The sequence below is a fragment of the Epinephelus fuscoguttatus genome, linkage group LG15 (assembly GCF_011397635.1).
Source record: "Epinephelus fuscoguttatus linkage group LG15, E.fuscoguttatus.final_Chr_v1".
NCBI classification, from domain to species: Eukaryota; Metazoa; Chordata; class Actinopteri; order Perciformes; family Serranidae; genus Epinephelus; species Epinephelus fuscoguttatus.
Window position 1 is genome coordinate 30,183,386 of NC_064766.1, and position 20,608 is coordinate 30,203,993.

Below are 20,608 nucleotides of genomic sequence, written 5' to 3' on the forward strand. Positions count from 1 at the left end.
TCTTAAATAATTTTGTGTCTTTTTTTGGTCATTTTGTGTCTCTTTGTAATCATTTTGTGTCTCTAAGATAATTTTGTGTCTTTCTTGGTCATTTTATGTCTGTTTTAGATCGGTTTGTGTCTTTTTTGGTCATTTTGTGTCTCTTAAATAGTTTTGTGTCTTTTTTTGATCATTTTGTGTCTCTTTGTAATCATTTTGTGTCTCTAAGATAATTTTGTGTCTTTCTTGGTCATTTTGTGTGTCTTTGTAATCATTTTGTGTCTCTTAGATAATTTTGTTTCTCTTTTAGATCATTTTGTGTGTCTTTGTAATCATTTTGTGTCTCTTAGATAATTTTGTGTCTCTTTTAGATCATTTTGTGTGTCTTTTGGATCAGTTTGTGTCTATTTTTCTTAATTTTGTGTCTCCTTTTGTAAGCGTTTTGTGCCTTTCAATAATATTGTGTCTTTTTTGGTCATTTTGTGTCTCTTTTAGGAAATTTTGTATCTTTTTTGGTTGTTTTGTGTCTCTTTGCCCTTCTTCTGATTCTCTTTGTGGTCTTTTTGAGTCTCCTCCTGGTTAATATATGAAAATCTGGGATATATTTTGCAGGTGAAGGCCAGGGGGGGCCCTGACACTTTGGGCCCCTGGGCCTGTGGCCAGTAGGCCTGTTCAGTAATCCATCCATGGATGTATATGACAGATTTTAGTGTTATGACTCAGAGTTTTGCAAAACTTGGCTTAAGGTGTGACATTCCTCAAACCCTTTCGGCCCTCTCCTGAGATCTGACAGCTGTATGGCACATGTTAATGTCAACCCTAACCCTCAGTCAACGCCTCTGACTGACACTCAATTCTTTTTTTGTTTTTTCATTCTCCGGCACCTGTGCTTGGCTGTCAGACATTTCAGAGCGTGACTCGGCTGCCATCTCTGCAGAGGAACAACAGGCTCTGTGACAAAGGTTCCCCGACACTGCCCACGGGGACCCCAGATGTCGAGGCAGGTAGGTCCTTGTTTTGATCAGGGTCAAAGGTTAGGCTTCATCACAGGGACAGGCTTGCCTGGGGTATAATCATATATCAGCCCTTTTCTTTTTTGTGTATTTATATGCAGCGTGTATCCATCTGTCTCTCCAGTGGCTTTGCTTCATCTATTTTTAGGGCTGCTAGGACATTAGCTCAATGTCCGTGTAGAAATGTCATGTAAGACATAAGGGCCTCACAGCACTCATCTGTAAATGTGAAGGTCGAGAAACTGCTTCAATTTCATTCATAAACTAGAGAAGCTGACCTTTTACTTGTATCATTTCATGCAGCCAATATGGAACGCTGATGAGACAATGGGAATAACTTTTTCAACTAGTACAAAGAATACTGATGAGAACAGAAAGACATTTTGATCCATTGAATCATTTTGTTTCTGGAAGTAACAGCTGGCAAAAGAGAACACCATTTCCAAAGAAATACAAACAACTGGCCTCTGAGTTCAGCCTGTTTCGTTATGCAAAGCTTTGTGTAACATGTACATGTCTAAATCTGCTAAATCATTATCACACAAACTCAGTTTTGAGCGACGTCCATCTTCCTTCCTCCCTCTCTCTCTCTCTCTCTCTCTCTCTCAGGGAAGGAATGGACGAAAGCTATGAGACATTTGAAGAGGAGTTGTGGCCACCAAGAGCAGATCCTCCTCCACAGAAGCCTGTTCGACAGACCCGCAGACCAGGTGGTCACACACACACACACACGCACACACACACAGAATCTGTAATGCCTGCACATAAAAGCCTTCATCCATTGTACATATATTGTACAACGCTATAAATACTTGGGGGCAGCAGCACAGAGAGCCACTGAAATATGACTCCTGGTCAAAGGCAACACAGTGATAATGCAGCTCGGCCGTGCTGAATGGATGGTGGGTGTAATAAGCCTTGCTCTCTACAAACACACACAAAGTCTTCTGAGGCACTTAAAGTCTGAAAAGACCATGAGGGAGAGTGTGTTTTTATTTGCCAGCACTTTGGCCCAGACTGAAATAATTTTGTTGAGTTTTTGATGGTCCTCAGAGGACGAAGCTAAAAGACTTTTTAAAAGCACCACCATGAGATTGTGGTTTTAAGAGAAACGTCTCAACAACAATATGATTATTATGAAGCATGATACAGACACTTTGATGAACCCATGAGTTTACAATTAGTGCCATATTTGCCCAATATTTTAAAGGGTAACTTTGGTATTTTTTCCCAGATACTATTTTCCTACATTTTTGTGTCTGATGACTGTGAGTGACTAATGCGAACAACCATTTTTGAAAGGGGTCCAGTATTGACCCAGATTGCTGCAACCTGCAGCTGCGAAACATGCCCCAGTGTCACCACTTGGGGCAATTGAGCACTGTCAACTTACGTCAACTGGCTCAGATTGTACTCTGAGTGTCTGACAACAGTATGAAAAAGATTCTCACAAAGACAGACCTGTGTTTAAGAGAGTAAGATCCTGCTTGTTTAACCAGAAACAGCCCCAAAATTGCTATCGCCAAACCCACCAGAGTCCATTTAAATAAACAGCCATTTAAGCCTGAGTTAGAGCCAGCGTATTTACACATCTAACTGGGTGAATCAAGGGTTTATTTCAACCAAAGCAGAGTTGGTGATTTTTGAAACAGTGGAAAAGACAAACTAAGATGGCTTTTGTAGTTTTAGTTGTCTTATATCAGCTTTAAATGAAGCATATTTCACAATGATAAATTACAGTTTTTTAAATGGAATCTGGTCGGTTTGACAATAGCAATTTTTGGGCTGTTTTTGGTTAAACAAAAAGGATCTTAATCTGTTACAAAAAAATCTGTCTCTGTAGTGATCCTTTCCATAATGTTATCAGACAATCAGCATAATATTTTGAGCCTGTTCGTGCCCAAACCAAGCACTTTCAGTGGATGTAAATTGATGGTGCACAAATGCCCCAGGTGACTACATTGCAGCCTGTTTCACTGCTGCTGTCTGCGGCAGTCTTGCTCAAAACTGGACCAGTTTCAAAATGTGTTGTTCCCATTAGTCACATAGACACAAAAACATGGGAAAATAGGGTCCAGGTTGAAACATACCAAAGCTGCCCTTTAACTGTCCAGTGCTTACGCCTATTAAATAAACATATCCCAGCTGTACTTTGTGCTTAGTGCTAATTAGCAAATTTTAGCATGCTAACACGCTAAACAAAGATGTTGATCATGGTAAGCATCATATTAGCATTGTCCCTGTGAGCTTGTTTGTTTTGATGTTAGCATGTAGCTCAATGCACAGTCTCATGGAGCAGCTGAGATGGCTGCAGACTCTTAGTTAATCAGTTATGCCTGTCTGTAATAAAAATCTTTGGCACAGAAGACTTGTAGAAATGAAAGGTTAATAAAATGAAAGCACGTCAGCCAACAATAATGTCTGATTATACAGTACATTAAATGAATGTGGATAAATCAATTCCAGATTGAGACTGTTGTTTGTGCTTTATAATATCACCCCTCAGTAAATCTCCATCTGTCTGTTTCAGAAATGTACGCTACAAGGAAAGTCAGAGAGGTTAGTTGGAAAACAACCAGCATGAGCAATTTTTCACTGTTCACATCCCTAATACATGCTTTCTACTAAACTACATGTTGTTCTAACAACAGGAAATGGCTCCATTTCCACAGCAGCCTAGAGCAGAACCCAAGACTTTAGTCAAGGAACCCAGTTTACCCAGAACAAGTGAGTCCTCTCTGTCCTTAAGCCTTATGAACTTTCAGTGTTTACTCTGTAACTAAGCACATTTACTCATGTACTGTACATACGTGCAATTTGGAGGTAGCGTGCATATATTATTTACATTTCATGCAACTATATACTTGTACTCCACTACATTAGAAGGGAAAAAAGAAATTCACAACCTACCCAGGTATGTATAGGCCTATATATAAATTAAACACTGATTTCATGTTAATATTCTCACTTTGTCTCTCTCCCCCAACACCATCTGGTTGCCTTTCACTATCCATTAGGCGTAATTGCTCTATTTGTATGCTTTTATACAGCTATGGTGACAGACTCTCTCTCCACCTCCCTACATATGCATTTTGAGTGTAATTCATTTGCAAAAAAAAGAGGCAAAATGCACAATAAACAGAGTTTAAGATGAATTTGACTGATAGCATTGTTCTTTTTCTTTTTTTATAAGGGCCCGAGCACCACGCGGTGCAAGGAATTCTTACTATTATAAATAAATTGCCTTTGACAGGGACTTAACATACTCAGAAACTCATGAAACTTTACAGACATATCAGAAGTGGTGAAAAATTACATTTTTGGGGGGGATTCATGCTTGGTTGCAAAAAATGGCTCAGTTGCGCCCCCAACAAATTTTCAAAAGACAGCCCCCGAAGGTGGTTTCACCTGCATGTATGAAACTTGGTAGGCACATGTAACAGTCTACAACGTACAAAAAAGTCTCTTGGAGTCATGCTCTAAACAACTCTAAAGTCCATTCTGCAAAATCAGTACTTTACTTTTGGTGCTTTAATTATATTTTGATGCTAATATCATTTTACTTCTACTTCAGTAAAAAATTAGAGTACTTCTACACTGTGGTATTTCTACTTTTAGGTAAAACATATCAGCACTTCTTTCACCACAGGTGAATTACAATAAAAGTTTCTCCTCCTCTGTCTTGCAGTTCCTTCAGCACCTGTGCTTAAAGCAGTACCCGTCCAAAACAAGACCCAGACTGAGACACCGTGGGAGAATGTCACCCTCAACCGCTGTCTGTTTGTGGCCATCACCATCCTGGTGCTCACCTCAGGTTTTCAAAGGCTTCATGGCAAGTAAAATAAAGTAGGACCACAGTTACAAATTGACATGCCCGCTGTGACTGAGTGGTGTCTCTTCAAAAACACAGAAACTCTGCGTGGTCAGGGGATAGCAGAGGAGGAGGAAGAAGTTGGACTGACAGTGAGGCGATCAGGCACATTACGACACAGAGGATTACCACCAGAGGTAAAAACAGATATATGTAACTCATGGATTCACCTGTTTGACTTTTATCATCCAGCTGTGCATGAACCATAGTTTGTATTGTCTCAACTACTGTGTTCACCTCTAGACCGAGACATCTCTATGGGACGTCATGTTTTGGTGGCTGCCAGACCTTGATGATGATGATGATGAGGATGATGAGGAGGAGGATGATGATGGAGAAGTCAAAAGAGGAAAGAGAGGAGTGAAGGCACGAGCATCAAGCCGACTCAGAAACAAGCCACTACTAGACAAAAAACTCTTGAAGCAAAGAAAAGGGAAATTAAAGGACAGGAGAGCCAAGAAAGCCAGGGACGAAGAAACCAAAGAGAAGAAAGAGAGAGATAAAATGGAGGAACCTGAAGAAGCAGGAGATGGTGAAGATGAGGATGAAGGAACTGAGGAGGCAGTGCCTGAAAAAAATAAGAAGCCGGAGGAGAAAGAGAAGAAAAAGACTCACAAAGGATGAGTTGATTCTATCTTACGTGGCAGAGGCCGACTCATTTTCTTAACAATTTTCATTTGAATAGATTAGATAACGTTTATTAAAGGAGGTGATATTGAATTCTTTTAAAAACAATGGAGACACAAAAATAAGGTTGGCTTCCAGTTGAACGACTGCACGCAATCAGTGTCAGTGTGTTACAGCTTTTAGGTGCTTTGCTAGACAGATGTAATTTGCATAATGGAGCTCTGAGTTACCTGTTAAGACATTTTCATTTTATTTAATGTACTGACTGCGTAGTTTTAATCTCCATCTGATCATCTGATTGCCTTTACTGCTGAAAGACTTAAATAAATTGTTTGTCAATCATGCCAGCTCAGGTAACTGTCAGTATTGTGTAGCTGATGGGGACTGAACATGGCAAACAGATCGACACTGGGGGTTATCAATAATTTGACCCACTTAGTCCGTTATGTCATCTGAGAACTGCTTCAGAGAATCCACTTTAAAAGGTCTTCTACCCAGTAACAAAGAGCTTTCATCCTGATCAGCAACTTCAATCCTAAATATTTTAGGAACTTCTGCATTGTTCTTCTCTTCTGCCATGACCCATTCACATGGTCACAGGATACATGGCAGGTTCAGTGTATGTGGGATTTAGAGGGATGTATTGGCAGAAATGAAATATAGAAAATATGTTTTCTTTGGAGTGTAATAACCTGAAACTAAGAATCATCATGTTTTTGTATACTTAGAATAAGCTGTTTATATCTATATGCTGCTAAATCCTACACGCTGCTCCTTTCATTGTTCCTTCTGTGTGTGATGCTTCTGTAAAAACACAGACTTTGCGAGGCAGATGTTTTTCTCCAAAGAATTTAATTACAAAAACAGAATCTTAAAATACGAGCTATTCTCAGTCATAGCTCCATATCCATAAGCATTTATACAAAACAGTGTGGTCACATGGACTGCCCTACACATTTACATAAACCAAACAAGTGTAGAAAAATCTAACAGATGTAGACTTTAAACATCAATGAAAACACCATGAAAGAAAGCAATCATGACACATTGATGGGGGATCAATTATTGGTTATAAGGCTCTCAGGAGGAGGCGGCCTCATTGGCATGGGGGGCAGGGGCATCTGCGGGGGCATATGGGGGGTACCTGGAGCACCTGGTGGAAGAGGGGGCATCCCTCCTGGAGGGGGAGGGGGCATGGAATCATTTGGTGGGCGAGGTCCAACTCCACTCATGAGAGGAGGAGGGCGCTTCACACCTGCAGCAGGCGGGGGTCCGCTGGACTGGGGGACAGCTTTCTCCATTTTGAAGTGGAACTGTAGGAAGAACTGGGAGGAAAAAAACACAAGTGACAGGTTGAAACATATTTCAACACTTCTCAAATACAATAAGAAGGTCAGCTTTGTGGTGACAAATGTTAATCAGCTCATCTGTACCTGTTTAGTTTCTCTGTTCCAGTGGGTCCAGAAGCGGTTTTCTGCTTTGTCAATTTCTCTACTGGGGACCTAAAGGAGCAAAGACGCTGATGTCATGCCACAGCAAGAAGAACAAAACTAAAAGAGCTCACATTATCTCTTCATCTGACTGTTATTTTCTTCATGAATCGTTTTTGTCTGAAACATATCAAATAATTGTTACAAAAGCCTGTAATAATTTCCCACAGCCCTTATTCAACCAACAGTCCAAAACCAAAAGATGTTGCATTGGAATACATGGCAAAGAAAAGCTTGAGATGTCTGACAAGCTGTAATCAGCAGATGTTGCTGCTTAAATTTCCCTTGACTGACTAATTGACTTATCACTGCAGCTTTTTTAAGTGCACAACACAGGTGCAGCTCCCACTCACCTTAAAGGCAATAGTCTCGTATGGTTCAGCAGCCAAAAGCAGGTACTGCCAGCGACGATCGGGGGGCTCGATGCGCTGTTCGTAAGCAGACATGAAACGATGCCTGGGTCCAATTCCTTCAGCGATCTCTGGGTAGTCAATCTGATGAAGAGAGAAAAAATAACAAGTAGTTTAGGGATTTGTCTTTGACAGTCGGACCATAACGTCTAAAAACAATAATATTCAGTCATTACTGCAGTAGGAAATTTGAGGTTGAAACACAGAGTGGTGCTTGTATCCGAGACAATTTCTGTGTACAGCTGCTTACTTCATTTGGCCAGCAGGACACATATGTCACATCAACGTGAGGAAAATGACAGGTATATGACCAAAAATAAGTTTGGCATTTAGCTTTGGTTGTAGGTTCGGCACAAACTGTGAAGAAACAACAGCTGCAACATCAGCTTGCAAGCTTGATCAGAAGAGATGCCAAAAAGCAAACACTGAGTACTGACTCTGGCACTGAGCACCACATTCGACAGCTGTTTCAGCCAAAAGGTCAATTTCTTAAGAGTACGCAGCCAGCCTTGAGTGAGCTGAGATTGTGAAACTGAAGAATATCTGTTTACAGTTGTTTCAGCTCTCAGTGGTGAATCAAGACTGCACTCAGAAACCAAACAAAAGCAATCAACTGAGCAAACTGGATAACTTTATGGCATCTCTATAAAGTGGAGCTTTAAAGTTTATTTCCTTTTTTGGGAAATCTTCTCCAAACAACAAGAAACCCTTTCAAACCATCAGAGTTTTCACTGACATTCTCTCCATACACACTAACCTGGAAAAGTAAAGACTGCTGACCGGTCTCTGGGTCCCTCTGTTTGGTTACTATCAGGGAGAGAAAGACATTAAGACACTAAGATATTGAATGCAAAACATTTGCAATGAAACCACATTCAGCATAAGCTAAATAATGAGTGCAATGATACATAACATTGCAGCCAGCTCACCTTTGTATCCTGGTCGACCAATTTTGACAAACTTCTTGACCTCAACTTTCACTTTTGCTGGTGCTGGCTGAGCAGGAGCTTCTTTTGCCTCTTTGGCTGCTCGCCGCGCTCTGAAACACACAACATACACAGTTTCTTAACTGTTAATCAAAGCACTGGATACAGAGGGTTATAGTTCTGTCAGTTCACAGCAACCATGTAACAGCTGATGATCAACCAGAAGATGAAGATATATATAGTGGACCTGTGGTTTTATAGGTTTATCGGTCATGGGAAGGTGAGGTAACATGAATCAGTCACACAAAACACAAGACAAACAAATGAAAACTAAACATTGCACTTACAAGTTGGTCTGATGTTTCTTTCCTTGCGTGTGAGCCAGGTAGCTGCCCTGTAATGCAGAGGAGAGCAGTGTCAAACAAGATACTCTGATAACAAGTTTAAATAACATAATCTAGGGAAAGTGTCATCATGTGCCCCCTCACCTCATTGTTATGAAGCGTCAAGCAAAGTTTGCACTCATATGATCCTAAATGATTCTTCATAAAGTAGGGGTCTTTGTTGATATCAATGGTCTCCAGGGCCAGCTGACGTAACCGCTCTCGCCTATCACGGTTACTCTCAGATGCTGAAGCCACCCCACCGCTCCCCGTCTTCCCTCCAGCTCTATGTTGGAAATCCATCTTTGCAAAGTGATGGGCTTAATCACTCAGAAACCCACACGGGTTTGCCCAGACGACACTGGACAGGTACTCAAAGCAGATCCTTTGTGATTATCTGAGGGAGAAGAAAATGCACACTCTTACCAAGGATGTGGGTAACCAAATACTAGTTAATGTTATTACAATATTAGGTATTACTAGATTTGGTGCAACAAACTACCATGTGTGCAGTTACACAAGCACATAGTAAACATGACAAGACTGCTGTCTCAACTCTGTATTTACTTTCATATGAGCATGAACATCGTTTTGGGGACAGATTAAGTAAAGTTAATGAACGTTAAAAAAAAACAACAAAACAAAAACATAAAATTAAACATCCGAAATAAGGCTGATACATTTCTATAACTAGTCTGCGTTGCATTTCATACGAATTAGCAACAAATACAATGACTTCTCAGACCTCTTGTAACTGAGATACTTTATGCTAACTCCCCTTAACACGGATCTGATTAACTACAGGAAAGTACATTTTGAAACATTACAGCGCCGTTTTTAGCAAAATATTTCTTAATTACCTGAGATGATAACGTTACCACTGTTAAGAGGAAGTTATTGAGTAATTTCTATAAACTCCAGTTAGCTGCAGTATGTTAGCATAACGTAAAGCTAACGTTAATGAATGCACTGTGACAATGCTAATGCTAGGCTAACGGTGTTACCGGCTTGTAATAAATGGATTTAACAAATTCGAATGCTCAAACTACACGTAAAGCGCACCTAATTCTGTATATGTGATAATACCGTGGTTGTGTACCTGAGGAAACCATAATTATACGGGACAAGATAATATAAACAGTTTCTTGGCCCAAAACACTCACCGACTCCACGACGTTAGATCATGCCAATGTACTTTTTACTGCGCATGCCCAGGGTGCTTCTTCTTCGGCTTTTGGCGGTTTGCAAACAGTTTACGGCGCATTACCGCTACCTACTGGTCTGGAGCAAGAGCCGGACTGGGTTTCTTGACAAAATAAATAACTAATAATTATGGACCATATTTTTCGCAAGCAAGGTAAAAAAAAAAAAAGAATTAAAAAAAAAACTCTAATCAAGAATGACTGAATAAAGCCACACAAGGGCTTACAGAGTAATTTTATTTGTACACAGATATCTGTTGCTGCATCTGTGGTTGACTTTTTTGATCCACTGACAGCATTTTTTTTTTTTTTATCATAAATTTATCTCTCAAACAAACTATTTAAGCTGAACCACAAAGAATAACTGATTACAGTCTTCTTAAAATACATATTTGCTCTTTCCTCTTTGACATCCTGTCTATCACCACTTTCTTGCATTTCCCACTAGTTCCTAAACAGGGTTATGCACAGATCGCCTGAACCTTTAATTAAACCACATACCTGACTATTTTTCATAAGAAAAGCAACACAATTCATTCGTTTCCACAAAATTCAAATAAATAAAGTTTAAAGTATTCGTCTGACTCTGTTGTTTATATTCACAGTTGGCAACCACCCATTTAATTGCTCAAACACCCATCCTGTCATTCTTTAGCCTTTCCACATTTGCAAATAGTGAAACCCTTGCAGATCTATTTATCCGGGTTGTTTATTAAACTATGTTTATCATAATTCATTAGGATTGTCATTATTATTGTTGTTGAGTGACTGATTTTGATTTTTGTACAAACAGTGTGAGCACAGCTCAGAATCACAGACATACAAATGAAGCACTGAGAACAAACAAAACTAAAAGCATTAACAAAGAGAAAAGGGCAATAAACTGTAAAACAAATCTAAAATAAAATATAAATAAAAACGCAGCAGCTTGTGACAACAGGTTCATGTAAAGATTTCGAAGGTATACATAAATGGTTTTGATAGCTTTTTGCTTTGTGAGGAAGAGAAATCATTGACAAGTGGGCCTACTGTTCCATTTCCTTTATAAATACAAATAATCTAGTTTTTGGAGGGTCTTTTTTGTTTGTTTCTTTCTTTGCTTTTGTAAGTTTGCATTTGTAAATGTGAAATTTGTCAAGAAGTAAAATTAGATTTAAAATACATCTTAACCTCCTGGGACTCTGTCCTCATATGCGGATATCACATTTTGGGTTTACTTGACCTCATACTTCATTCTACTTAAGTTAGGCCTCTTGTCCTCAGTCATTGACACTTTTTTGGCCATCTACTGGAAGTAAGAGCACACTTATCCATATAAAAACAAGATGGCGGCCATCTCTGCCAAATTAGTCTGCAGCCAATCCTGGCACAAAAGTAGACAAGGTCCAAAACCCGATCACATTTTATAGCTGAAACTTGTTTATTTGTATCAATAATGTTTGTTGTTTTGTATAGCAACAGTAACAAGCTAAGACACTGTTAATTAGTAAGTACTTGTTTGACATTGAGACTAGCTATATCTTCGTCTCATTTGAGGACATTGGGACTGAATTATCATTGACAATGTTTAGTTTTTTTATACTTATCGAGTCCAACTGATCCCACATAGCGAGGAGAAACTAAAAATGCCTACCAAAGTAAAGTTCTTGTCTCAGGAGGCTATATATTACCTCGTCACTACATCAGGCTACATAGTGAAAGTATTACAGTTTGAGAACCACTGTTCGCCTGTTTTGACCCTCGCCGAGCACCGTACTACCACCAGTGAGGAGTGTCTGCCAGTGTGTGTCCGGTGTGTACCATGAAGGAGAGGAGTGATTCCGCTGTGTTTGCCTGACCGCAGAAATGACCAAACACACTCCGCCACATCTTGGTAACACCAGATAACGACACAGGACGACGGTTAACCGACAGTTTCGACGTCACCGTCTCTATACACTATAGTTATCTGACTCCGTTATTATGTTGTCGGTGGGAAAGGCTCGGTTGTAGCCTCACTGTCCCTCCAACCTGTGTTTTACTGCGTCAGTGACCGTGATGCGTTTCAACGAGAAGGAGCTGGTGTCTCTGAGCCGCCAGCCGTCAGAGATGGCAGCCGAGCTGGGGATGCGAGGACCCAAGAAAGGAGACGGTAACACGGTTTATCTCACACCGAGCTCTTATCACACCCACTTCCGTTTCGTGTAACATGGGCAGCAGCTAATGCTACAACAGCAGCCATCACACACTTAATGTCACCCACCATCTGTCTGCTGTCTGTGTAAAGTCTGATCTCAGTTCCCCTTTGTTGTGACACAGTTGTAAAGAAGAGGCTGGTGAAACTCATCGTCAACTTCCTCTTTTATTTCCGGACTGATGAGGAGGAGGTGAGTTGAATCAATATTTGAACACCTGCCTGTACTGTTACAGCATCTATTCCTCATGTGTTCACTGTCTGGCCTCATGAGAAAGTGAAACCATTGCTTGTAAAGGGCAACATCATTAAGTCATTATTTATTTGGCAGCCAATTGGAGCTCTGCTGTTGGAGCAGTGTCGGGTGGAGAGGGAGGACAGCCAGACCTTCTCTATTGGTGAGTACATTAACATGACTCACCTACACTTCCTCACATGCTGACTGACTGGTTGTAAATCCTTGAAGTCAGTGGAAATGAGTGGTCACTCACGTTTGTGCTGATGGTATTCAAACTGTATTGTTTATATGTCACTGATCAGCACAAAAAAAATGGATCAAAGTTAATTACTTATGACTTTATATTACAGTTAGCGTTAGTGCATTTATGTGATGAATTTCTAATGTGTTTCTCTCTGTAGCGTTTCTGGATGAAGCAGAGAGGAAATATCTGTTTGAGTGTGACTCAGAGGAGCAGTGTGGGGAGTGGGTAGACTCCATCATCAAGGCCAGGTAGGACCCTCTCTTTTTGACCGTATTACAACACGATGTGATACATATGTTTTGTGACCTGGCAGTAACTAACAGAACAATAACTGGTTGCAATTTTGGTAATCAGTCATTTCAGTCAATTATCAAGTCAAATGCTTCTATTACAAGCTGCATTCTTTGAGTTCTATGGCTGATGGTAGTGCAGTTTAAAGGAATACTTCACTACCCCAAATGATCATTTGTAAAGCAATTACTAACCCCATGTTGAGTTACATTCATAAAGAATCCAAAAAAAAAAAATGGTGGAAATTCTTCATGTGTAACGGCCATGTATAACAACAGCAAAACTATTATCAGAACATCCAATTACAAACTCTACTCACACAACAACTCACGCTATATCGTCGTGTTCACTGGAAGTGCGGGAGTGCTTAGGGCTCCAAATCCACAATTCACCCAGTCCACAAGGGGCCTCAAGAGGACTTCCTGCAAACCTCCAGAGAGTCTGCTTGGGGTGCAGACTGATTTAATAACCCCCAATTCATTGCAATATGGACGTGAAATTGTGGGTTTTTCAATCGCCGAAAAAGAATCTTATGAATGTGTAAAAGAGTTATTGATGGATGGCCTGTTAAAATGTTACTTGAATTGTGTAGGCCAGAGGTAATATTTAACCACATCGTGATACAGAGATAAGTATAAGTCTAGGCTGTAAAGACTGAAAATGCATTTTATTATTGCAGCCTATCAGACTGCGCAGTGAAATAGGCAAAAAAAAATGGTCCAAAAAACAACAAAGGAAGGTTAATAATGTCAGTAGTGCACAAGTTATTAAGTTATAGTCCTGTCCTTATTTACAAACATTTCTGTTTTTGTACATGTGTAGCCTGTATGTTACATAGAGGTGTATTAATGCATTTTTGTTTGGTCACAGAAAAGGCTATACATGGGATTTATACTGTATCTTGTTATCTGTATTAACAGATGAGTTTAGCACTATTCATCAACTTATATGACATATATATGAATATGGTAGCAGCGATAATTAAACATTTCCACAGCAACAAGTAAAACAGTCTGGAGGGCTGCCCATCAGCCTCGCAGACTTTACGTGATGACGGTAAATACATCACACATCGTACAACTGAAGTCTGCGAGGGCTCAGTCTACAAGTCCAGAGGATGGACATGTAGATTGATTCAGCCCAAGACTCATTTATCCAGTCATTAGCTCAGTACTTCCCAAACAGACAGACCTTTCTCCTGCTGCCTCCATCAGTAAGTTTGTTTGTGTCAGTCAGTACATTTACATGGACAGTTTAATTCCACTTTCATTCAGAATGAAAGGCCATTCCGATTAAAAGTGGTCATGTAGGGGCGTCGGTAGTGTAGTGGCTAGTGCCGGCGCCTCATGTACAGAGGCAATGCCTCGACGCAGTGGTCGCAGGTTTGAGTCTGGCTTGCAACCATTTACTGCATGTCACCCCCTGCTCTCTCTCTCACCCCATTTCACTCTGTCCTATACATTAGATTCAAAAAAGCCAGAAAAAATAATCTTAAAAAAAAAAAAAAAAAGTGGTCATGTAAACGGTCATTCCAATTGAAAAAGACTTCTCCTCCTCAACAGACATTAGCAGAACAAGGTTGTTGTCGTACTGCTGCTTCAAGAATATAAGCAAAACAAGCCTGAAAAAGGCACTAAGAACGGTGGCGTCAAGCATCTTGTTATCCAGAGCGAGTACTACAGTGTTTTCTTCCGCTAAACGTAAACACGTAACATCCGCCCCGCCCCCTATCCAATCAGAAACCTTCCCTGCCCCAAACCTTGCGCAGACCCGAATAAAGGCGATTAAACTGATCTGAATATTTCTCATGTAAACTACCTGGAAAAACTTTAACTGATTGATTAATTGATTTCATTCAGATTTATTTCATTCTGAATGAGAAGCCATCATGTAACCGTAGCCACAGTTTGACTTTGGTGTTTTTAAGAGGTAGTTCGAATTCATTAAAGACTAACTGATCAAGGTAGTGGTCAACCAACAACTCCACTGTTCAGGGAGTTAAAATTACTGTTTTTGTCAATGGAGTGTGGCCTTTTTTTTTTAGAAGGCATAGGTAAGTTTCACTTTCAGTTCAGTTCCCTGTTGGAAAGGACTGTGTGTAGGAAGTACTGAACATACGACTGAGATTAATGAAAATTGGATTATACTGCTCAAGTTGTGTTAGAGTTTGTAAACAGATGTTTTCATCTAGTTTTGCTGTTGTTAAATACGGTCGTGTATGACTTCAGTTCATCAAGAATTTCCTCTTTTTTGGAATCTTCCTTCACTGTCACTGAGACGTGTGAGAAAAACATTTTCCTCAAGAATTCAAAACAACACCGTTTGAGCGATTTAGAGACAAATGGTAATTTGAGGGGTGAAATATTCCTTTAAAACATCACTTCAGGCTCTGATAAGTTGTAATTTTGTCATCATTTTTGACATTTTAAAGAAAAGAAGAAGATTATATTAAAATGATGATGAAAGAGCTGCACCTTGGGGTGTTACGGTACATAAAATGTATGGTTTGATACTTAAAACAATTTTGAGATCACACTTTTGGTTTAGTTAGTCAGATAAAAACAAAAGAATACATTTCTGTCCATATGTTTTTAAAATATTAACACTTAACAATACAGGATTATTTTTGCTCTATATATTTTTTTCCTATATGGTTAATAAGTAATATAAAATACAAAAAGGCAGTATGTCTGTATTTTTCCAACCTAACTACAAAACTATGATCATGTGAATGCACATTATAGACACTGTGTTCCCTACAGCTGAATGTGTCTCAGTGTGCAGTGAGATGTTATTTGAGTGACTGCGCAGAACAACTTGGACCTCATTGTGTCTTAGCCTCCAGTCACACTCACATGGTGAAACCGTCCCAAATGAATGATGTTGCTGTTTCCAGTGTCAACAATGTGACTTGTGTTGAACAGATTTCAACTGAGTCATCACTGCTTGACCTTGTGTTTATGTCCACTGACAAAACCATACTGCTCCTATTGTGACTTCCAGTAAGTCCAAAACAGCCACCCACAGATGCCACAGATGGCATAACGGGAGATATGGTCAACTCACTGTCTTTTGTTTGTTTGTACTCACTGTTTGATGATCCAGGGTGCTTCAGGTGGTTAAAGAGTTGATTGAGTTGCAGGATGAAGCTATAAACTGATTGTGTAGACTGTCGCATCAAAACAAAATCAAAAATCAGGATTAACCAAACACTCGTTGGTTGAAGACTGTAACTGTGGCATCTTCTAGCTCCACAATCACTTCAGCACACCTGCCTTTAATTAAAGGTTCCTGAGATGCCAGGTCAGGTGATGCATTCAAGTGACTCAAAAAAAAAGGAAACTAGAAGTGCTTGCTAGAAACGTCTCTAACAGTTCACAGACAGGATGATCTCTCCTTCGAATGTCAAATTAACGTGTGATGTCGTTATCTTTTGCAGTTACGAGTTCATGAGGAAGAACCTGATATTCTATCGAACTGAGATCCACAGGCTTACTGGCAAGGTGAGACCAGTCACAGCAGCACCTTAGTGCACTGAATGCCACACAGATGGTCCTTCTGCCCAACAGTGTCATAGGATTTAAGTGTGAATTGTATTTGTGCCATGCTTGACTCACTGACATGCTCAGTATCATCACTATCAACACGGGATAGATGGGTAGATCAGTGCAGGAACATGAAGATTCAGCAGTTTAGTTTTTTGATTTATGCAACAATCCCAAAAACAAAAGAGATGTATGGAATTTCATTTTTGATGCTCAGAGAGAACACTTAAAAAATGTCTTTTTTAGAAACAATTTCCTGACCACTCAGGATGACCCAGAGACCTCGAAAATAGTTCTCAATGAAAACTGTTCATAGCAAAGCCTGGGAAGAAGAGCTGCTTATTAATGGCGCTCAATGTGACATTTAGAGCATATCTATGATTCTGGGGCAGGATTGTCTGCGCACAGTTTTCAACATTGAGGTGGCTGAGCCAGCAGTTAGCAGCTAATGGTGCAACTCAATAAACAAAGCTAACATTGCTAGTTGGAGGAAAACCAGAGGGTGGCGGCTACGCCTTTGCGATTACGCTGTCCCGATATCAGTGGTAACCGTAGTATGAATATAGAGATCAATGCGTCTCAGTATTATTTGTGTGAACAGATTGACGACCCCCGTGTTAATGCGTAATCTGTAAATAAATAAATATAAAACACTGTCCACAAATACAAAAAAAGATTTGTAAACTAGAAAACTATTTTGCACATATAAAAGAGATCTGCAAATAAGCAAATTCAATAAATTAAAAAAAGAGACAGGTTAGTATTGAGATTCACAAATATCTGTTCAGAAGTTGTAAATGTTAAGAAGATATTCACAAATGCTTTTCATTTATTCAGAAATTAATTGAATGTGTTCTGAGATATTTTATTTTTGGAATTTGATTTTTTTGCAAACCCGTTTTTTTTTGTTTGGGGTTTTTTGGGTGGGGGGGGGGACACACACATTTCTTTTTGTATTTGTTGAAGGATGTTTTTTTTATCACAGACTTTAGATTTGTTCACACAAATAATACTGAGACAAATCTAGATCATATATGAGCACAGTGCAACATGGCACCAATGAGCTAGGCAGTGGGATACATACATGGATGAGTAAAGAAACTGGGGTCCCGTTCATTCCAAGGAAAGCTGCTCAGTAGCGCATGAAGCCAAACATCGTTGGTATGAATTCCCCGGATCGTCCACATCACTGGGCCCATAGAGCAGGCGCACCAGGGACTTCTCAGCCAAGCCGTCTACTTCTAGTTTAGCGCTCCACTAACTTGAATGGAGATAAAATGATTTAATCATGTGGCTCTTGTAGACTTTCAAAATGTTTGCGGACCAAATACATTCTGATCGAGTCATTTCCCAGGGGTTGTGATGCTCAAAAACTGTATACACTGATTTACAGACAGATAGTCCATTTGTGTCCAGTGGCATCATGTAATGGACCTCAAATTGGCTTTAAAGTCTGGCACACCTCCTGGGGGCCTGAATTACACACACAGGAATTCACAAGCCTGAACTTGCACCCACTGCCTGACCGTCCTCCACAACATCGGACAAAGAAGCTTGGGTTACAACACACTGACACCCCTTTCCACCAACATGAAACTGGTTTCGTTCTGATTCCTGCACCTAATTTTGAACCGTTCAGAGCATTTCATTCTCTGCTCAGGATGCCATTACTCCACTACATCTTTCCATAGCAAACAGTGGCCTGCTCTGAATGTCATATAGAGCTCCTTTAAGTTCCACACACCTTCACTGTAATTTGTTGGAGGCTGAACTCTCAAAGGTCTCACAACCCGAGGTAACCATTTAATATAAACTTTGATTCTGCTTCAATAACAGGGCTCTGTGCAGTCTGAGCATTTGTTGTCTCACAGTCTTTACTCATCTTGTCCTTCCTCCACAGGACCCCTTGGAGCAGTACGGTATATCAGATGAAACTCGCTTCCAGGTCAACAATGGTCTGCAACTTATGCCTAGAGATACCTCCTCCCTGTAGACTGGCGTCCTGTGTCCACATGTACTTTATTTTTCATTTTAGTTCACCCTGCCATTCCATCACTCACTCCTCACCGGTTTAAAAGCCGTGGCATTATCATAAGCACACATGCTTTTTAAATCCTCAGTGCTCTGAGTATCTGAGTCCGTGCAGAGTAACGGATCGTGTTGATTATTTCTTTTACGTCGATCATTACAGGTTACACAAGGCTGTGGAAAAAGTCGACACTGTCTTATTTTTGGTTTATGGGATTTTACAAGCCATTTTCTGTATCATATATCATTTTCAGATTTGCCTTGGTTAATTGGTTGTCTGTATAAAACATGTTTTATACTTTGTTTTCTACTGGACATACTGTACTTTTAGACAATGTGATTTTGAGGGAGCCTAATTGTATTCGTGCTGTAGAGCTGCGGCTGTGACTTTCTTTCAGGACTATTTGTAATACGAGCACAACTGGGCTTAACAAGAATAAAATGCATATTCATAATGTTAATCAAATAAATATATGCTGTGTAAAGAAGCTTTTATGATTATTAGATACAGTGCTCAGTTTAGAACATTTTTGGCAGTATTTACTGTCCAGATTTGAACTGCATGGGCGCTTTGATCTGCTGAGTTGAGCCACCCATTGAGAAAGACTTTTTATTTAGCTATCCCTGTATGTATTTTTTTCATATAGTGCATTTAGACTCTTTAGTTTTAAAAACTATACTTTTGCACATATTACTTTACTGGGTGTTGAGGGCTTTTTAAAATTAGAATTTCAATAACTTACTTGAACCTACTGTACCTTTTCTGTGGCACTTTGAATCAGATTCCTTTAGATAAGCTGTGGGCCAAGACTCCTGACAGGATTTTTGAATACAACTTGTTTTGTCAGTGTAGCTGAAATTTCAGTCTCTTGTGAAATTGTCAGAATGTTGATTTCAGCAGTCAGGAGTCTGTACCACAACCATGTTATGTCATTGAATGTGTCTTTATTTCAAACCTTTTGCACATGAAATGTGTTTAGTCTGTTTTTACTTCATGTCAGATTATATTTGTTTCACTTGCATTTCTTTTTTTTACTAATAAAGCCATTTGAAAGATACTGTAAATCGATGCAGTGTGTCATCTGTTTGCTAGAAATGATTTGTCAACACCTAAAATCTTCATTGTAATTTGTGTATCTAAAGGGAAACTTTTGTGTGTTTCAACCTGGATTGTATTTCCACATTTTGTGTCTCAGTGACTAATGAAGACAACAAGTTTTGAAAGCCGTCTAGTATTGAGTGAGAGTGCTGTAGCTGAAAACAGCCTGCAATGTAACCACTCAGGGCATCTGTGCACCATCAATGTACATCCTAAAAGAAATAGTCCTTTATGTTAAGGAGAAAAATTGTTCTTTTTAACTAGAAACAGCCCTGAAATCTCTATCAGCAAATGCACCAGACTCCATTTAAAGACACAGTAATTTAAACGTGTATAGAGCCAGCATATTTTTACATCTAACTGGGTGAATAACAATTTATTTCCACCAAACAAGAGTCGGTGACTGTTGGAACAGTGGAAAAACAAACCAAGAAGTTTTTTCTGAGCTTTGTTTTGTTTCTGTCGACGAAAAATCTAGCGTGTTTTATTATGTTAAAATAATTGTATTGAGAGTTTGGCAATAGTGACTTTGGTGCCGTTTCTAGGCACATAAAGGATCTTACTCTTTCAAGCCCAGTTCAGACCAAAGATTTGCAACGGGACAAGTTGAAACAGGCAGCAACTTGCAATGCACTGTTCTGCAACGCTCTAAAAACCTGTTGGTTCACACCAATGCAACTAGATGAGATGGTGTATCATCTCTATGCAACAACTCTCTGTGCTTCCGTTCTGATTTCCAGATTTTCAGGCTTATGTTGTGGCTGAATTAATATTATTTATAGCTTCTTAAAATACAGACAGAGCATGTGCCACAGCAAGCCAACAACCGGTCTGCGGCCATTTTGACTTGACCAGCAGACTTCACTACAAGCAGACTGGCTGTCGAAGCAGACGACGTGCCTCATGTTTGAAAGCCAGCCACCGGTGATATGACCAGAGTTGCAGGTGACACCATCAGCCAGCTTGATTCAAACTCAGACGGGCAGATCACACTGCTGCAAATTTTTTCTGCAAGGTTCTAAAACGGTTTGGTCTCGTCACAAGTCTTTGGTCTGAACTGGACTTTACAAAAAGTCTGTCTCTGTAGGG

At 39.8% G+C, this 20,608-nt stretch overlaps 3 protein-coding genes across 3 annotated transcripts; 2 read left to right on the forward strand and 1 right to left on the reverse strand.

The window, feature by feature from the left end:
- Positions 1-896: 896 nt before the first annotated feature.
- LOC125902386 (junctional sarcoplasmic reticulum protein 1) lies at positions 897-5,834 on the forward strand. Its single transcript, XM_049598696.1, has 7 exons — positions 897-983; positions 1,602-1,702; positions 3,523-3,551; positions 3,644-3,719; positions 4,681-4,824; positions 4,903-5,000; positions 5,107-5,834. Exons 2-7 carry the CDS (start codon positions 1,609-1,611, stop codon positions 5,485-5,487), a joined length of 822 nt encoding a protein of 273 aa, XP_049454653.1. The 5' UTR covers positions 897-983; positions 1,602-1,608; the 3' UTR covers positions 5,488-5,834.
- A 491-nt stretch (positions 5,835-6,325) lies between these two features.
- sf3a2 (splicing factor 3a, subunit 2) lies at positions 6,326-9,968 on the reverse strand. Its single transcript, XM_049598695.1, has 8 exons — positions 9,863-9,968; positions 8,805-9,096; positions 8,664-8,710; positions 8,320-8,429; positions 8,148-8,197; positions 7,334-7,474; positions 6,924-6,992; positions 6,326-6,815 (listed from the first exon to the last, which is right to left on the reverse strand). Exons 2-8 carry the CDS (start codon positions 9,000-9,002, stop codon positions 6,549-6,551), a joined length of 882 nt encoding a protein of 293 aa, XP_049454652.1. The 5' UTR covers positions 9,003-9,096; positions 9,863-9,968; the 3' UTR covers positions 6,326-6,548.
- A 1,686-nt stretch (positions 9,969-11,654) lies between these two features.
- On the forward strand, positions 11,655-19,485 carry plekhj1 (pleckstrin homology domain containing, family J member 1). Its single transcript, XM_049598701.1, has 6 exons — positions 11,655-12,032; positions 12,200-12,267; positions 12,406-12,472; positions 12,714-12,804; positions 16,287-16,350; positions 18,293-19,485. The coding sequence occupies exons 1-6, from the start codon at positions 11,939-11,941 to the stop codon at positions 18,383-18,385; spliced, it is 477 nt and encodes a 158-aa protein (XP_049454658.1). The 5' UTR covers positions 11,655-11,938; the 3' UTR covers positions 18,386-19,485.
- The last annotated feature ends 1,123 nt before the right edge of the window (positions 19,486-20,608 follow it).